Raw genomic sequence first — 18,437 nt, 5'->3', positions numbered from 1 at the left:
AAGTGAAGCTCAGGATGCTGCCCATTTGAAGTGCTGCAAGGGAACAGGATGTAGGTGGTAGAAATTAAGCAAACGGATTGACTTTTTTTTAAAATTAAAGACTATAATTAAAAGTTTGACCTAAAGAAAATTAGGTATGGCTCAGCAATTGAATAAATGTTACTGAAAGAATCCCAGCTTTTGGAGTTCTTAGAAGATTAAGTTGTTCTACTTGGTCCATTTTCTGTCATGTAAGGGGCATAGCACAATATGGAATTATTGCTGTTGGAAGTGTAATTTTAAGAGGATCTCAGTGAAGAACTGATTTCTCTTAACCGTAGCCTAGTTTTACTAATTTATAAGCAAAATGACTAAACTATGTATATGTGTGTGTATATTCTCACACACACATATTATAAATAGCTACATTTATATGTATATGCACATATTATATATATATGTACACACACACATAAAATATAGTTATTTAATATCTCTTGCCTCTTGGAGCTTTTTTTAGCCTCTGCAGACATGTGGTCTGATGATGTAACATGTTGATGTTGGGTATTTATTTTTTAAATCTATGAGGGTAGGTGATACTGTACTTTTGAGAAAAATGGCCTTTGAATGTCTCTTAGTTGGTAGATAGAATGTAATACATCTAATGACAGTGGAGCTTTGGAACATTGCAAAGGAGATCATTTGCATAGTTCCTGACCACAATTTTATTGTTACCTGCCCCTCTTCCCCTCCCACCTCTTTTGAATGGGAGTTGTGTTACATTTTTTTCTATCCCTTTCTCATATATTGGGTGTTTGGGGAGACAAAGAACTTATTGGATTGGCCAAAAAGTAACATTTGTTTTTTTCTGTAAGATGGCACTAGTGGCACTTAGTTTTCTTTAACTTCATTCAAAACTATTTTGTTAGAGTGCATTGTTACAGCTGTCATATCAATGTGCATTTTAAAAAATCCATCAAAATTGGCGAATTTTTGTGTAGCTATTTTAATGTGGACATGGAAGAAAATAAGCAACAGTTTTGGCATAATATGCTTTGTTGTTTCAAGAAAGGAAACAATGCAATGAAAAGGCAAGAAAAGCTTTGTGCAGTGTCTGGAGAAGGTGCCATGACTGACTGAATGTGTCAAAAATAGTTTGTGAAGTTTCATGCTGGAGTTTTCTCACTGGACAATGTTTCACGATTGGATAGACTAATTGAAGTTGATAGAGAGCAAATTAAGACATTAATGAGAACAGTCAACATTATACCATGTGGGAGACAGCCGACATACTCAAAACAGCCAAATCAATGGAGCTGTTGGTGAAAATGAAAAACATGTCTTTTAGTTTACGGAAAAAAACGCCCGGACTTTTTGGGCAACCCAGTATTTCCATAGTTTCAGGTCTCCACATTAAGAGGAAGTGTCCCTGAGAGCTCTCACCCACGTGCAGACCTGGTACACACACCGAGGTCCTGGACTTCGAGCCAATGACACAGTGAGATGAGGCTTTGGGAGAGGGATGTACATTGTGGCCCGAATGGCAAAAGAAGCAAGTGGCAGTGAAAAAAGTCTGTCCTCGTTTTTTCAGTAATAATTAGGAGCACAATATCAGAAAAGCAAGAGTAAAGGGGATTTGGGCTAGTGGGGATGGTTTGGGAGGCCCAAAGAAAAATAAACAAAGAAGGAAAATTGACTCCAGAGTGCCTGGGAGAGTGCACACTCAGGGTCTGTAGCCTTGCAATACCAGGCATACAAGATCCGAGACCACAGGTAGCTGTGTCCATAAGCACATCAGTGGTGAAATGAGGAAGGTGGTTTATTATTGTGGGAAAGGTTTACTGTTTGAAGTAGGACAGACTTGGTTTTAAATTTCTGTTCTGCCACTTACCTTGGGCAGGCTATTTTACACCAGTTGGACGGTCTCTTATAGATGTGTTTCCCTTTTGTGTATTATTTTGGGTTTATGTCAATGTATTTGTTGGAACCCTTAGATTGTCAATGATTCGCTCTAATGTGACAGGCAGTTGGCCTAGAATTATCTCTGAGGAACCTTCTGACCTTCAAGGTCTGAAGCCTACTCAGTAATAACCAAAGTTTCAACCCTAGTGACAGATAATGACAAATGAAAATGGCCCTTTGGCGACTAAGTCCTGTTCCTAGACCAAAGCAGTTTATAATCATTTATTTTTATAAAATAAAATAGAAAACAGAAGATTGGCTCTGATTATTTTGCATGATAGAAATTGCATTCTGAGCAGCTGACTTAGCATTTATGCTTGCATCTCTTACTCACTCACCAGGTTAGAATACTCCGGAAAAGCTGATATATTTGTGTGCTGCTTCTGGCACCCAAACTCGATATCCAGATGCAGCTACACTAAGAAGGAAGCCATTGTGGGTGAGTGTCCAATCCTGAGATCTTGTAAAACAGGGGTAGGTAGAGTCTAGCTCTTTTAGGAAAATCCTAATTTATCCTGTTAGAGAGTATATCCCAGATCCTCTTCATCCTGGTCATTAGGTCTTGGGCTGAAAAGAAGAAATTTAACATTTACTGTACATGGGTCAGATGCTGCTGGGTCATTCCACATTATCTTATTTAACCCCTGAGAAATACTTTGTATTATCTGCATTTCAATTGCTCAAATGCCCAAGGTTTTGTTTGTTTGTTTGTTTGTTTTTTAACTTTCTCAGCTTTTGTATATCACATTCCCTCTACTTGGAATGGCCTTCTTCCTCCTCTCTGCCTAACAAACGGCCACTTGGCCTCTGGAGCTCATCTTGGGTGTTCTACTTCAAGGAAGCCTTCCTCGCCCCCTGGGTTTGTTCCCTTTTTACACACTCGTCACACACTCTATCTCAGTAAGCACAGCAGTTGTGTATAGTTGTTTAATGTGTCATTCATGCCGAAGTACACTTTAGCGCCATGGGGGTGGGGACTGTGTCTAGGTCGTTTTTCTGTGTTATTTGTAGTGCCAGGTAGAGCTCCTTAGACATAGCTACTCAATAAATATTGACTGATTATGGCGAACATGACTGATTATTGCAATCATCCGGACCTGAATGCCTATTATTCAACTGTAAACCCTTCCTTTTTGAAGTTATACCACAATTGAACCACACAAGAAGTATTTCTCAATAAAATTACCCAAGAGGTTCTTCCTCAACTCTATTTCAGTTTTAAATTGGCAACCTATCTATAAAAGTTATTCATTAATCTTAGATGCTGGCTAGGGTGTGGTTTTGAGACGAGGAACTGAAAGTCTTCAGCCAAGTTCCCAGTTCTGTGCCAGTGTGCCCTCCGGAGCAGCCCCACGTATCTGAGCAGCTGATTTTGAAGGAAGGTGGCTGGGAGGGCTCTAGGATTTTATGACCCATCGGGAACACTGACTCTGTGCTGGTTTACAGCGTTTCTGACTTCCTGCTGAGTTCCAAATTGCTTGTTTGGCGGAAAAGCAAAACTTGGCAGCAAATGTCTAAAATGAAGACCCCCCAGACTTTTGAGGAGCAAACGGAATGCATTGTGAACTTTCTCCTCGAAGACTTCTTAGGCATACCACCACAGGCTACTGCCACCCGGAACCTGTGTGATACAAATGAAGTGGATTCAGGTAAGGCTGCTGGCCCAGGCGGCGATTGCCGGTTGACAGGAGAATCTGAGTATGGTCTCTAATTTCCATTGAAGTTTCTAAAGGGAAACCTGGGAAGCGTTCAGCAATGCCCGGAGTCTTTATGGAAGGGAAAGAGGTTCTCCATGAAGGGAGACTTTCTGACTGTTGGCTTTGACAGAACATTGAAGATGTTCTCGGCAGGGAGGGATGCCAAGAGTGTTTACGTGCCTGCAGAACTTGCTCCAATGCCCAGATCCCTGGGACTTGCCTTCCCTTCAAACTTGGTGACAATCGGGACTGTGTTCTCTCTGTTTTAGGAGAGGTTAGCTCCTTTGACGTGGCCATCATTGCCGGTCGCCTTCGGATGTTGGGGGACCAGCTCAATAAAGAACTGGAAGAATCTGCCGAAAGCGTCATCAAAGCAACCACTCAGGGACAGGTCAGGTTTCTGCTACTTTCTATTTACTGCTTTTCTTGTCTATTTCAGATACCCTTTTCTTACTACTCCTATAGGGGGGTGGCCCGAAATGTTCTGTGAAAGTTTTGGAGACTGACTTTTACTCAAGGAGACGTGGCAGGAGTTCTCTGGTGGCCACTTCCTTATGGCTTCAGCAAGCCTTAGTGGCGCTGAGGTGGGAAGCTTTTGGCATAGGCTGGACACCGTTCACGTTGCTTTGTTTGTTTTTTGTTTGTTTTTTTAAGATTTTATTTATTTATTTTTAGAGAGGGAAGGGAGGGAGATAGAGAGAGAAAAAGAGAAACATCAATGTGCAGTTGCTAGGGGCTGTGGCCTGCAACCCAGGCATTTACCCTGGCTGGGAATCGAACCTGCGACACTTTGGTTTGGTTCGCAACCTGCGCTCAATCCACTGAGCTATGCCAGCCAGGGCTTGCTTTATTTGTTTTTTGTCCAAGCTGTGCTTGGTGGCACAGAACATATTTATAGCATTTTATTCTTTTATGCACCTGTTTCAGTACCTATTCTGGATGTGGGCATCTCTCCCCACCCAAGGTTCAGCAGTGACATTGTGTACAGGAGGCATAAACAGTTGACAAGTTCGATGCAATGAGGGATGAGGTACAGGAGCCTACTAGGGCACACCTGGCCCTTCAACAGAATGCTGGTTACTAGTGATAGCACTGGGACTCTGTATTGGCTATAAAGACCACAGACAATGTTCTAGAAGACATTACTCATTAGTATCAATAATGGTAGTTAATAGGAATTTTTCACTTACCGGGGGAAGCTCCCAATGCTTTACAGTTGTTTTCTGATTTGATCCCTGCCCTACTCTGTGAGGTACTAGAGAAACTGTCACCCGCAGCACAGCCTCTCCCTGTCTATAGATAACGCTGTGAGAGCCCACGTCCAGCCGGTTTTGCTCACTGCTCTGGCCACCCAACCTGGAACAGTGCCTAATGCATAATAGACTCTTGATAAGTATTTCCTGACTTGATATACATTTAAGAGGGAAGAAAACTGAGAACTAGGGAAATGAATAATTAGGTTACGCAGTATTTTTTTTCTTTTTCCTTTTATTTATTTTTTTAATTTAGTTTTCCATTACAGTTTACACTCAGTATTATTTTGTAATAGTTTCAGGTATATAGTATAGTGGTTAGAAAATCATATATTTTCCAAAATGTTCCCCCTCTCCTCACCACCCCCCTGGAGTTTCCAGTACCCACCTGGTATTATACATAGTTATTACAATGTTATTGACCATATTTCCTTTACTGTACTTCACACCCCCACACAGTAAGTATGGCCATTAGGGCCTGGACCCAGACTGGTCCCAGAACCATTATGCTTTATTCTTCCTGCTTAATACAGCTTGGGTGGTGTGCCTCCTCAACACTCTGGCAGGACTAGCTTGGTAACACCCGACTGCTTGCACGGATGCTTTTCCTAGGTAGCTGAGAGCTGAATCTACTTTTCATTTTTTTAATTAGAAATGTTTCTTCAAACTCACAGAAAAGCTGCATATATTGTACAAAGAATTTCCCACTCGAATCATTTGATAGTAAGTGGCGAACATGATATTTCATCACCCCCATAATCCTGTTATATTTCCTTGAAGCAAGGACATTCAGTTATGTAACCACAATCTAACCATCAGCACCAGGAAATTAATTATCAAGGATACATTTTCATCCCATCCTAAGATCCCACTGACTTTTGCCAATTGTTCCAATGAAGTCATTTACAACAAAAAGATACAGGCCAGAATCAGATATTGCAGTTAAGTTATGCCCTTCGAGTCTCCTTTAATCCGTAGTAATCTCTTAGTCTTTCATTGATTTCCACGGCCACGATGCTTGAAGGTTATATGATTCAATTATTTTGTAGAATGCCCCTTAACTTGGGTGTGTTTGGCGTTTTCTCGTAAGCAGATTTGGGAGACACAGCTCTGGTAGGAGAATCACAGAAGTGTTGCTGCATCACTCTCGTGCCATCGAGCGGCGCTCGTTTCAGTTTGTCCCATTGCTTGTGGTGATGTCAGTCCCTGAAAACGGAGTCTGCGAGCGTTCTCCGCTGTAAACCTGCTCTTTCCACTTTCGTAATTACGTGTTTAGTAGGGAGGGACTTTGAAACCATGTAAATATCCCACAGCCCATCACAATTTCAGTCTGTTCATTTATTTTATACATCAACTCATGAATTCCTACCTCATTCAGTGGGTTATAATGTGTTACTATCATTATTTTTTAAAGACTTTTTTTTTTTATTTTTAGACAGGGGAAGGGAAGGAGAAAGAGAGAGAGAGAATCATCAGTGTGAGGTTGCCTCTCACACACCCCTACTGGGGACTTTGGCCTGCAACCGGGGCATGTGCCCTGACTGGGAATCGAACAGACAACCTTTGATTCTCAGGCCAGTACTCAATCCACTGAGCCACACCAGCCAGGGCTACTATCATTAGTTATTTGAATGCTCACATTGCCCCGGCTCTGGCCAGTGGGGGTTCTTTCAGTCTGAACTGTGCCTTTTCAGCACGTCCCTGTCATTCTCCGAGTACTTCCTTCATTTCTGACAGGAAACCTGTCTTTTGCAGTCCCAATCCGGAAGTCAGCCATCCTCCAGGGAGGTCTGGTTTCTTTTAATGGGAAACCATATTTGGGTGCGAAGATCTAGGTACTCTTACGTGGATGCCCTTCTCAGCTTGTTTGGGCTCTGGCAGCCTGCTCTGACTGCCGTGGGTCGCCCCTACGCTACGCTGCAATAAGATCTTGCTTGGCCCTACCTATTGGCTTTTGAACCAGATTTTTTGGGAAGGACAAAGGAAAAGCAAATCTATATATATATAGATATATAGATATATAGATAGATATAGATGTTTACTTTAGAGATTCCCAGACTTCAGTCATTCAAGCAATACCTGCACAGTTTTATCAGTTGTATTACTGTATCAGTTGTATTATCAGTTGTACTTCATAATTTTCTCTTGAATCATTTTGTTGTTTTTTTTTTTTCAATCATTTGGTGCATCTGAGGCAATGCTATCTGAAATCGTGGGTCTGCTTCTGGCTTTTCAGAAAGCTATTACAGTCAATACAAAACTAAAATGAGAAAAGTCAATCCATTTACTCCCTAAGATGACCTAGCTACAACCAGTGGTACACTGGCCACTCTCTGGGAAACACTTGTTTTCCTGGGTTCCTGTACTTGCAGCCTCCTGCACCTTCTTGTGATATTGCATTGATCCTGTCCCGTGTCTCTCCCCAGGTAGGAGCTGTTCTTCAGAACACAGTAGACACTCTCATCAATACCTGGCGTGCTCAGGATTCTACCTTAGATTATGTGAAAGCATTTTTGGCAGTGTCAGTGAACCTCCTTAAATGTGTGGCCCGTGTGGCTCCTGAAATGGCAAGACAGGTGGTGAGCCCCATAACAAATATGATCAATGGGAATGATGCTGTCCGGACGTTCGTCCAGGGCCAGGGAGGTTGGGTAAGTATGTCGGGGCCCCTGGCTTTGCTAGGCATTTGCTACTGATGCCTAGGACTGGTACCTGGGACTCCAATTTATGATTCTTCCTGTAAGTTGGAAGCCGGGCAGGAAAACATGCCTCCCTACTTTGCTAAAAATGCCAGGATGGTTTTTGCCATGAGCATGCAGAAGCTCAGCCTGTGGACATTGGACTCCGGAGTCATGCCATGTGACATACCGACCGCTAAGTGTATAAAGCAAATTTCCAAGCCCTACACATCTGTAAAGGGTATTTGTGGTTGAGCTCTAGTCTCAGCCTGGCCTCACCCTGTCCCCTGGTGAATTCCTGGGTCTTCTTTGCCTAACATCTTCGGGGGTGTGTTGAGGCGGTTCAGAATCATCTTAGTATTTGCTATCTAAGAAAAAACAACTAGTGTTGCCTGCTGGGGTGAGAACTGCAGCAGGCCCTCTAAGCCCACGTCTTAGTTATCATCGGAGCCTCTGCTCTCATAGAGCACTCCCCTTCATCGCCGCGGTCAGCAGAAGCCCTAGTGCGAGCTGCGTTCCCTGTGGGTACCTGTAGGTCATCCCTGGTTTCCTTAGGAAGTTCCCGATGACCGCCTCTTTGACTCTTGGGTACTCCTTGTCCTTCCCAGGAAAATGTGGAGAGCTGAAGAGGAGACGGAACTGTTTCCCAGCCTGAACATCTCTTTCTCTTTGACTGATCAGGTGGTGGATTTCTGGCAATTAAAACGGATGAACAACCAAATAAAAAAAACAAATAAACACTTACTGAACTTGGCTGTATAATTTATTTTTCTATTGATACAGTTGGGAGCAGCTTCCAGAGGCCCACAGAGATTTTACACTTTCCGTTTTTATGTGAGTGCTAATGAGGTTCTGTTGAAGCAAAGACCTCTAGACACAAAGCAATGACTTGTTAATAGTGGAATTCCAGGCAACCCGGGCAGGCCTTTGCTGGGGGCATTCTGGGGAAGAGAGAGCACACGGTCAACTATTCCTCCAGATTTAGCCCTGTCTTTGGTTAAGAATCCTTTCTATTAATTTTGTAGTCCAAAGGATTTCAGGGAGGTTTTTGGTGGGGAAATCTTGTTACTTTAAGTTGAAGATTTTCTTTTAAATTCATAACCTAAATTTCATGTTCATTTCCCCTGAGCAGAATTACTTTATGCTTTCTCAAGGTTGGAAGTAAGAAAAATAGCAGTTCGTTCATGTGCTTTTCCATTAGAAAGGTCAGAGAAAGATAAAACAACTGTCTTTTTACTGCCACAGAGTGCAGGAAGTGCTGGGCCACATCTAGGACAGCAGGGCCATCTCACATACCACAGCGACTTTCAAAGCGTGGCCCACATGTCACTTGTGGACCTTATAAATTGCTGATGTCCGGGCCCCATCCCTAGAGAATCTGATGCTGTAGCAGTGGGCTGGGGCCTAGGCTCCTACCTTTCCAACCAGTTCCACGGGCGATTCCGATGTATAGCTGGTGTTTGAGAACCATCGCTTTACAGCAGGGGTTGGCAAGTTGTAGCCCACAGGCCAATGCGCCAGCTCCTTATGTGTGTGTGTGTGTAAATAAAGTTTTATTAGAATGCAGCTACACCCACTTGTGTGCATGTGAGTGTTTTGGGACTGCTGTGCAGAGTCGAGTAGGTATGGCAGACACCCTATGGCCCCTTCAAGCTTAAAATACTTACTCTCTGGCCATTTAAGTTTGCACACCCCTTCTCTAAAGGTTGGAAGGGGTGTGCAAAGGGGTGTTAATGAACATTTCTCCATGAGTTAATTAAACCCTGTTGCAATTCTGATGATTCCTGGCAAACACAACTGTGGACAAGATAACACTTTTTTTCAGAATTTAGTCCAAGGGGGTTTGCACAGTCTGTGACTCCTGGCTTGTCCCCCAGGGTGTTCGTACCCCAGGCTCTACCACGAGTGATTGGAGGTAATGGGAAGGAAGGCATATGGTTTGTATGGTCTGTGTATCTCATTGTAGTTTTTGATAATCTCATAGATTAGTAAGCAGTGATCAAGTAGACACGCCATCCAAAACCCCCAAACTAGATTACTTACCTCCACTCAGGAAGGAAAACATTGTTCTATTTTAAAGAGGTGTTAGTGTCTTAGGCTAAAGTTTACAGAGCTAACCACATCCCTTCCCTTCAGCCAGCCAGCTACCTGGCTCCCCTAAATGCGTAAAAATAAAGACACGGTGCTGCTAATTATTTTGACCTTTCTTTTTTAAATTATATTTTACCGGTTATGCTACTATAGTTGTCCTGATTTTTTCCCCCTTTGCCCACCTCCACCCAGTGCCCCCTCCTCCCTCAGGCAATACCTCCATCATTGTTCCGGTCCATGGATCACGTGTATAAATTCTTTGTCTACTCCATTTCCTATACGGTACTTTACATACCACGGCTATACTGTAACAACCTATTTGTACTTCTTAATCCCCTCACCTCTTCACCCATTCTCCCCCTTCCCCTTCCATTTGGCAACCTTCTGGTACTAACTTCTCTTGCTTTTAAGAGTCTTTCTTTATCTTTAACCTTTGGCCTTTTAATTATGATGTGTCTTGGAGTGGGCCTCTTTGTATCTGTCATAATTGGTACTATCTGTGCTTCCTGGACTTGTATGTCTTTCCTTCACCAAATTAGGGAAGTTTTCTTTCACTATTTTTTTCAGATAGATTTCCAATTTCTTGCTCTTTCTCCTCTCCTTCTGGCACCCCTATATACAAATATTGGGCCTCTTGAAGTTGTCCCAGAGGCTGTTTTTACTATCCTCATTTTTTGGGGGGGGATTCTTTTTTCTTGTTGTTCTGCACGGTTGCTTTTTGCTTCCTTATGTTCCAAATCACTGGTTTGGTTCTTGGCTTCATCCATTCTACTGTTGTTTCCCTGCACATCATTCTTTATTTCAATGAGTATATCCTTCATTTCTGACTGGGTCTTTTTTATGCTGCTGAGGTCCTCACTAAGTTTCTTGAGCATCCTTATAAACAGTGTTTTGAACTCTGCCTCTGACAGATCACTTATCTCCATTTTCGTTAGCCTTTTACTGGAGTTTTGATCTGTTCTTTCATTTGGGCCATGTTTCTTCATCTCCTTGTTTTGGCAGCCTCCCTGTGTTTGCTTCTGTGTATTAGAGCTGCTTTGCCTCCATGTCTTGATTGTGTGGCCCAATGTAGTAGGTGTCCTGTAGGGTCCAGTGGCACAGCCTCCCTTACCACCCAAGCTGTGTACTTGAGGTGTGCTCTTCATGTGGGCTGAGTACACCCTCCTCTTTTAGCTGAGCTTTGGTTGCCATTGACAGGTCAAGGGGAGGGATTTACCCAGGCTACTCACCTGCAAGGACTAGCTGTGGCCACTGACCACCAACCTCTGCCCTCTGTGGAGGATCAGCTGTGCAGGGGCAGGGTGGTGGTGCTCCAGTGTGGTCTGTAGTTGTCCACTTCTTGGGGTTTCCCAAGAGAAAGTGGTCCTGGGGTTTCCCAGGTGGTGCAGGCCAAGGTCAGCCTCCACCTGTGTTTTTCCTGGAGCCCACATTGCTGAACTATAAAGTAGTCTGAGATGGCTGCTATTCGTGCTGGGCTTGGAGATTCCCAGGCGAATCCAAGCTGTGACTCTAATCTGGCTGCTGCTAGGGTTCACTAAAGCTGGCTGTTGCTTGTTTGGTAGGATTTAGGAGCCAAGACCAGCCATTCTTACAGAAAAGCAGCTTGGGTGGGCCTGTAACTTGGGTGAGGTACAGCCTCTGTGGATCTCCAAGGTGGGTCACACGGTGTTAGCCAGTTCAATGGAATCTCAGATGTGGCACCAGCCTACCTGCTCTGTGGGGGGAAGGTTTAGACAAGGGACTATGGCCCCTGCTCGCCCAATGCCAGACACTTCAGCCTTTCCCTGCACACCACAGGTGCCCTTCAAGCTGCCACCCCAGGGCGGGAGCTCAGAGGGAGTCTGAGTAGGTGAGTGTGTGTGTGGGTTCTTTAAGAAGAACTGCTTGAGGCTCCAGCAACCTCCTCCACCAACTCCATCCCCATGGTTTTCACAGCCAGAAGTTGTGGGGACTTAATCTTCCTGGCACTGGAACCCTGGGCTGGGGGACTCAGTGTGGGGCTGGGACTCCTTGCTCCGGAAATATCCCTCCCAAATTTTTTTCCACATGGCTGTGGGGCCAGCCCTCTCTGCTTCCGCACCCCTCCTACCAGTCTGGATGGGTGTGGCTTCTTCAATTCCGTAATTGTCAGACGTCCATTCACCTCCATTTCCGATGCTCCTGGGTGATGGTGGTTCTATATTTCAGTTGTAATTTTGATGTGCTTGCGCCATGTCTGCCTGCATTGCCATCTCAACTAGAAGTTTTGACTTTTTCAAGTTAGGCTCTTTCCTCTTTTACTGGATAAATTGCAATAGGTTAGCAAGCCAGAAATGAGATTTCATATTTCTCTTTAGTCGAAATTACCTTTCTTTCTACCAATTGAAGATACTTGATGTATTCCTTTGTCCCTAACATTACTATAAACTCAAAATGCTTAGTTTTGTGGTATTTGACCTCTTAGGCAATGTCACTGTTTTCACTTTGACTGACGCTTTTCTGTTCATGAAATAAAATCCTGTCTATACATTCAAGCTAGTTCTCGGCAAGTGCAGTCTCAATTGAATGATATATTGGGTTGGCCAAAAAGTCCGTTACGTTTTTTCCATAAAATGAAAGATGTATTTTTCATTTTCACCAATAACTTTATTGATTTGGGTATTTTGAGTATGTTGGTCATCTCCTGCTATAGGCTTCTGATGGGTAGAGGCCAGGGGTGCTGCTAAACTACTTCCAATGCATAAGACAGCCCCACAGCAAAGAATTATTTGGCCAAAATGTCAATAGTACCAAAAAGCTTCACAAACCACTTTTGACACGCTTCGTCAGTCACAGCACCTTCTCCATATACTGCACAAATCTTTCTTTGCATTTCTGTTGCATTTTCACCTTTCTGGAAATAATAAAGCATAATATGCCAAAAATGTTGCATATCTTCTTCTACTTTCAGTATTAAGATAGCTGCACAAAAATTCATCAATTTTGATAAGTTTTTTTAAATGCATGCTGATATGACAGCTGTCACAGTACAATCCAAAAAAAATTGTTTGGAATGAAGTTAAATACAACTAAGCACTACTAGAGCCATCTTATGGAAAAAACTCAGTGAATATTTTGGCCAACCCAATATAAGCCTATGTCTCAAAATGCAGAGTATATATGAAAAAAATGAAAAATTTTATTATAGACACAATGGCTACATATTGAATCTTATTTCCTCTATCATTTCATTAGAAAATAAAATTGTAGTGTTCCACGTAAGTGGTAATTTCATTATGAAGTATAGAAGTCACGTTGAGGAATGTGGGAACCTCAAGTTACATTTAGAAACGAAGACGACTGCCTGTGGCGCTGGGAAATCCCACAGCTGAGGGGCTCGTGTGAGGACGGCGTTGAGACTGTCCGCCTCAGCCTGTGACCCCTGTCGCTCCACGAGCCCCTGTCACAGAGGCACAGGGGAGCCGAGGGGGGCTCGCAGCCCGTGTGCCGCAACCAGATTGTGGTTTCCACATCCCCGTCCTTGCTCGTCTTCCCATTGTCCTATAATGCGGTCTGTGCACTTCCTCTTTTTCCTGTGAAAAATGGGAAATGTGTGCTTATTGATCTGCCGAGCCGTTTGAAAGGTAAAGTTTTTTGAGGTGGTTTTTCTGATGGCACACTTGTGACTTTCCATTAGAAAGTCGGTGCCAGCACCTTGTGGGAATAAAGCAGGACTCGGGCTTCTCCTAGCACTTCCCGTAGAAGCAGGCAGCACTTTTACCTGTCGCTGCAGTTCCTGACTGACCGTGACTCTTCTGTGTGTTTGGTTTCTGACAGAGTCGGAGCGAGCAGAAGGCAAAGAGGGGCTGGGGGAGACTGAGAGAGTACCGGGAGGCCAGGAGAGCGATAGTGGTGTAAACCCGGGAGGAACTACAGGGAGAGCGGAGCAGATTCGAAACCTGTAAATGCACATTTAGCCTAACTTGCAAAACTATTTGTAAGACTATGAACAGATAATCTCTTCATATACATTGTACACAGGGTCCCTGATTACCATCCAACTAGCTCAGAACCTCAGTCATTTTTCCCTTTTTCCCATTCTAGTTACCCAACTAGTCTTTGTCACATATTTTCTTCCTTTTTGTTCCGATTTCTTAAAAAAATATTTATTTTAGTTTTAGACAGGGGAAAGAGAGAGAGAGGGAAATATCCATGTGTGGTTGCCTCTTGCACGCCCCTTACCAGGGACCTGGCCGAAACCTAGGCATGTGCCCTGACTGGGAATCAAGCCAGCGACCCTGTGGTTGGCAGACCAGTGCTCAATCGACTGAACCACATCAGCCAGGGCTGCTCTGATTCTTCCTGTAACAGTTTATCACCACCTGCCTGAGCTATCAGTAAAGCCTCCTAGTGAAGCTTTCAGTTGACTCTCCTGTTCTAGGCTTGTCCAATTCCAGTCTGTCCTCTACACAGTCTGCTGCCAGATTGACCAAGGCTGTGGTTCCTTTGTCCACAGTTTTCTTCTTTTTTCCATAGGGCATAACTCATTTTGAAATTATGAGGCCTGTCCAGAAAAACGTCCAACCATTGTTAATGTAATGAGGACAGTTTGCACAACATCGGTATAACCTGGCAGCCGAGGAGAGTGGACCGGGATGCACATGCGTGAACAATGATGGCTTCACTGTACTAGTCAGTGGGTGCAGTAGACACCGATGAGTGAGCATGTGCACTGTGTGGTCATCACATTCAAGATGAGTGAATAGAGCAATGAATCTGCATCAAATTTTGCAATAAGCTTGAACAATCCTCCATGAAAAGTATTTGGGTGATTCAGAAGGCCGCAGCTATGGGCAGCTGGTGACTGGCAGCTTCATCACAACAACATGCCCACTCACGAATCACATCTGGTGCAGAGTTTTTGGTGAAACATCAAATCACCCAGGTGACTCAGCTCCAATACAGCCCAGATTTGGCACATTGAGACTTCTGTCTTTTCCCAAAACTAAAATCACCTTTGAAAGGGGAGAGATTTCAGATCACTGATGAGGTTCAGGAAAATATGACATGGCAGTTGATGGTGACTGGGAGAACTGCATGAGGTCCCAAGGTGCCTATCTTGAATGAACTGTGACATCGTTGTCCTGTGTACAATGTTTCTTGTATCTTGTATCATCTTCAATAAATGTCTCTATTTTTCATATTACCTGCTTAGATACCTTCTGGACAGACCTCATATACCATATTTTGCCATGTCTAATGCACACTTTTTTGCCCAGGTTTTTGAGGGAAAGTAAGGATGCACATATACCTGGGTAGTACTAATTCTGTATCTATATAAATGTTTTAATTCTTTTATCTATGCTTATGCATTAAAAGTGTAACTCTAGAAAGTAATAATGGTATCTGTATTCAAAATAAGACCCTAGAATATGAGAATTGGTTTTCTTTCTAAGTATAAATAAATGAAAAATTGAATTACAAAATTAAAATGAAATATTTTTTTCTTGTAAGTTTGGGCCCAAAAATGTGGGTGTGCATTATACACAGCAAAATATGGTACATGCCCTGGCTGGTGCAGCTCAGTGGATCGAGTGCCGGCCTGTGAACCAAAAGATCACTGGTTCGATTCCCAGTCAGGGCACATGCTTGGATTGCAGGCCAGGTCCCCGTTAAGGAGCGCATGAGAGACAATCACATACTGATGCTTCCCTCTCTTTCTCCCTCCCTTTCCCCTTTTCTAAAAATAAATAAATAAAACCTTTAGAAACAAAAAAGAACAATCTCCCCCCTGCCCCCGCCAAAACTATACATACCACTGAAGGAGATTATGAGGCTTTCACAACTTTATCAGAAGGGAGCATTTATTTATTTTTTATTTTTTTGAAATCAAGAAATATTTTCCCGAAGCATTGTTTTTATTGCTGTTCTCTCACAATCTTGCAGTGGAACTTCTGAAGGACATGGGGCGTGTTCATTACCTTGACTATGGCCATGGTTCCGTGGGTGCCTGCACATACCACAACTTGTTAAACCATCCACTTCAAAATGCATGGTTTAGTGTATGTCAGCAATACGTCAATGAAGCTGTAAAAAAAAAAAGTTCCATAAGTGGTTTTCCACTGCCCATCAAATAAAGCCCGGCTTTAAAAAAATATATATATTTTATTTATATATTTTTAGACAGAGGAGAAGGGAGGGAGAGAAACATCAGTGTGTGTGGTTGCCTCTCATATGCCGCTAACTGGGGACCTGGCCAGCAACCCAGGCATGTGCTGTAACTGGAATTTGAACATCTGACCCTTTAGTTCACAGGCCGGCACTCAGTCAACTGATCTACACCAGCCAGGGCTAAAGCCCGACTTTTCAGCCTGGTACTCAAGCTTCCCTTGCGGCCTGGCCCCAACGGCCCATTCTAGCCTTATCCATCAAGGCTCCTCTACATAACCAATGCTGCAGTCACATGGAGCCAGTCACTAAGCTAACCTCCTGCTGTTCTCTTTGTTTCTACGGCTTTCTGTCTCACTCTGTATCTTTAAGATCCAACTCAAATGCCACTTCCTCCAGAACGCTACCCAGATAACCTGAACGAGAATTGATCTTTGGCACCTTAAACTTTGGTTCGTATCACATTTCTTATCATGAATTGCCTTAAATTATAGTTATCTGTGCACTTATCTTCCCTGGTAGACTAGAGGATCCTCAAATGAAAATAATTTGGGCAACACTTCTGCAGCTCCCCGCCTCCCCATACTCTTGCACGTGTGTGGATGTCAGAATGAATGAATGAATGAACGGAGACTAAATGAACATTAAACAAAACATGAGGCTTCAAGTTTGATTATATTTTAAACAAGATGCCAACCGAACCTCACCAAGAGTCCTGAATGGCTAGTAAAAAAAAAAAAGTAAATTGCTTCCTTGCAAGTCATTAGTTGACCTTTGCCTCCTGAGGACTGTGTTTCTGTAAGCAAAGGCAGACTGTGATTCCCGGAATCCCTGTGTTGTGTACGGGAAGCTATGAAGTTCACAGCAGGTGAACTGGAGAGCTTGAGGCATCTCAGAATGCTATAGTGACAAGAAGCAGACTGGAAGGTGGGTAGGGGATGTCCCTGCTGTGGATGATGTGAAAACATGAGCAAAAAACTTCATGAGAGGAGCTTTATAAGTCTCTTCCATGTCTAGTTATAAAAGGAGAAAGGAAGGTCTCTTGTGGAAATAAAGGAGGTCGTATATTTTTCCTGGCCATCGCAGCCCTCCGGGGCTGGACCGTGTGTCTCATTAGCAACCCCATTCCTTTTGTAAGACTAGCCCTGCTGCTCGAGCCGCCGTGGTCAGGGAGGCCCCTTTGCCAGGTTGCCGGAAGGGAACCTGCTCCTGCAGGGAAGGCCCATCTGCTCCTGGCATAGCGCAAGCGCCTGGCCAAGCATAGACTGTGTCAGGCAAGAGACCTGGAGTAACTGAGGCAGCGAGTGGCCAAATCAGCGAGGACCCCTCACCAAACCTCTTTCTGTAGCACACCATTATCGCAGTACACTTCTTGCAGGTGTGCTCACGGCCACCTTAAGCCCTAGGCGTTATACGAGTGCATAGAAGAAAGTACCACTGCCGTCGATAAACTTAAAACTACAGGGGGCACTTTTTGTGTTTTCTTTCGAATAAACTCTTAAATACACTGGTGGGAGACAAGGAACATGTGAAGAAACAGAGAACCTCTATAGCTGAATATAAAGATTTCTACCGAAAGGATTCAGGCTCAGAGAAGAGTGTGGTGAGGTGGAGATGGGGATGGGGTCTTGGAAGAAAAGAGTAACGGGGATTTACAGCTCTATTTCCATCTTGGCGAAAATTAGGGAGAAAGGTGAGAAGCAGCAAAAGAAGGGGCAGTAGAATGAAGAAGGTCTGTGGGTGACGTGCCTGGATAGGCTGGGTGGGGACCGTTGGTAGGAATTGGCTTGTGACAACTCGGGCTTGTTCCCATAGACTGTGTACTAGTAAGTACTTTGGTCCTTCAGGGTAAAGTGGCTTTAAGAACTTTCCCCCAGCCTTGGTAACCAATAGATTCTAGAGTGGAAAATATGTAGAGAGGAAGATAACTCAGAGCTTGTTGCTGCGGGGATCCGGATGTGAAAGGGGAATGGTGGTGAACCAGGGAGTGGAAAAGGCGGGTTGAATCTAAAAGACGTCCAGGAGGGAGGACCAATAGGCCTTGCCAACTGAGAAGATGCTTGCGAAGCACTGAGTGTTTCACAGACAGCACACATGGGCCATGTCAAATCAGTGACCCTGGAATGTAGGGGAAGCAGCTTCCCCAGGGTAAAACATGCCTCCAGAAACCCAATGACGAGTGTACCTCGTCCTCATACTCTCCCCTGACGTTCTCTTTGGTTCAAGGTTTTTTGTCATCTAACTCCTGACCTCTGTGATGCTATTTCCCCCTAAACTGGCACACGCCCCTCTTGCTGGGTCGAGCAATGATGTGATGGGCCCTTTGCAGGCATCTTCCTTCTGAACAAACAGCAGAGCCCCACGAGGGAGCAGCAGGATGCTCCTTTCTCTTCAGCCGCTCTTTCACAATTTCACTTCCCACTAGAACTCACCCCTGACGGTTCCGATGGAGAGTTCATGAGGCTTTTACTGCGTGGAATTGGAGAGTTCGCTCAGGGCCTGGGCCAGACGCGTTTAAATGTTTCATTGTAAATTCTTAAACATTTTTTAGGTTCCTGATAATCTTTGCTGCAGGACTCATTTCCTCTCCCCTGTTCTTGATCTCCCCACGAGATGCGAGCGAGTCAACAGAATCTCCACCAAAAGGCATC

The 18,437-nt window shown here is 43.9% G+C and overlaps 1 protein-coding gene across 2 annotated transcripts; it reads left to right on the top strand.

The window, feature by feature from the left end:
• Positions 1-1,594: 1,594 nt before the first annotated feature.
• Positions 1,595-8,324, top strand: BCL2L15 (BCL2 like 15). 2 transcript variants are annotated; one of them, XM_028503170.2, is made up of 5 exons: positions 1,595-2,380; positions 3,388-3,590; positions 3,908-4,029; positions 7,318-7,542; positions 8,178-8,324. In XM_028503170.2, exons 2-5 carry the CDS (start codon positions 3,452-3,454, stop codon positions 8,193-8,195), a joined length of 504 nt encoding a protein of 167 aa, XP_028358971.1. In that variant the 5' UTR covers positions 1,595-2,380; positions 3,388-3,451; the 3' UTR covers positions 8,196-8,324. The 2 variants fall into 2 exon arrangements, with proteins under 2 accessions (XP_028358971.1, XP_035871130.1); XM_036015237.1 differs by lacking the exon at positions 1,595-2,380 and adding an exon at positions 2,413-2,800.
• Positions 8,325-18,437: the final 10,113 nt, after the last annotated feature.

Source organism: Phyllostomus discolor, chromosome 14 (genome assembly GCF_004126475.2).
Source record: "Phyllostomus discolor isolate MPI-MPIP mPhyDis1 chromosome 14, mPhyDis1.pri.v3, whole genome shotgun sequence".
Taxonomy (NCBI): Eukaryota; Metazoa; Chordata; class Mammalia; order Chiroptera; family Phyllostomidae; genus Phyllostomus; species Phyllostomus discolor.
The sequence above is the reverse complement of the archived record's forward strand: the minus strand, read 5'-3'. Positions and strand labels throughout refer to the sequence as shown.

Coding starts and splice junctions, on each gene's coding strand:
- BCL2L15 (XM_028503170.2), top strand. CDS start 3,452: ATGTCTAAAATGAAGACCCCCCAGACTTTTGAGGAGCAAACGGAATGC. Junction 3,591..3,907: donor TACAAATGAAGTGGATTCAG/GTAAGGCTGCTG, acceptor TCTCTGTTTTAG/GAGAGGTTAGCTCCTTTGAC. Junction 4,030..7,317: donor AAGCAACCACTCAGGGACAG/GTCAGGTTTCTG, acceptor GTCTCTCCCCAG/GTAGGAGCTGTTCTTCAGAA.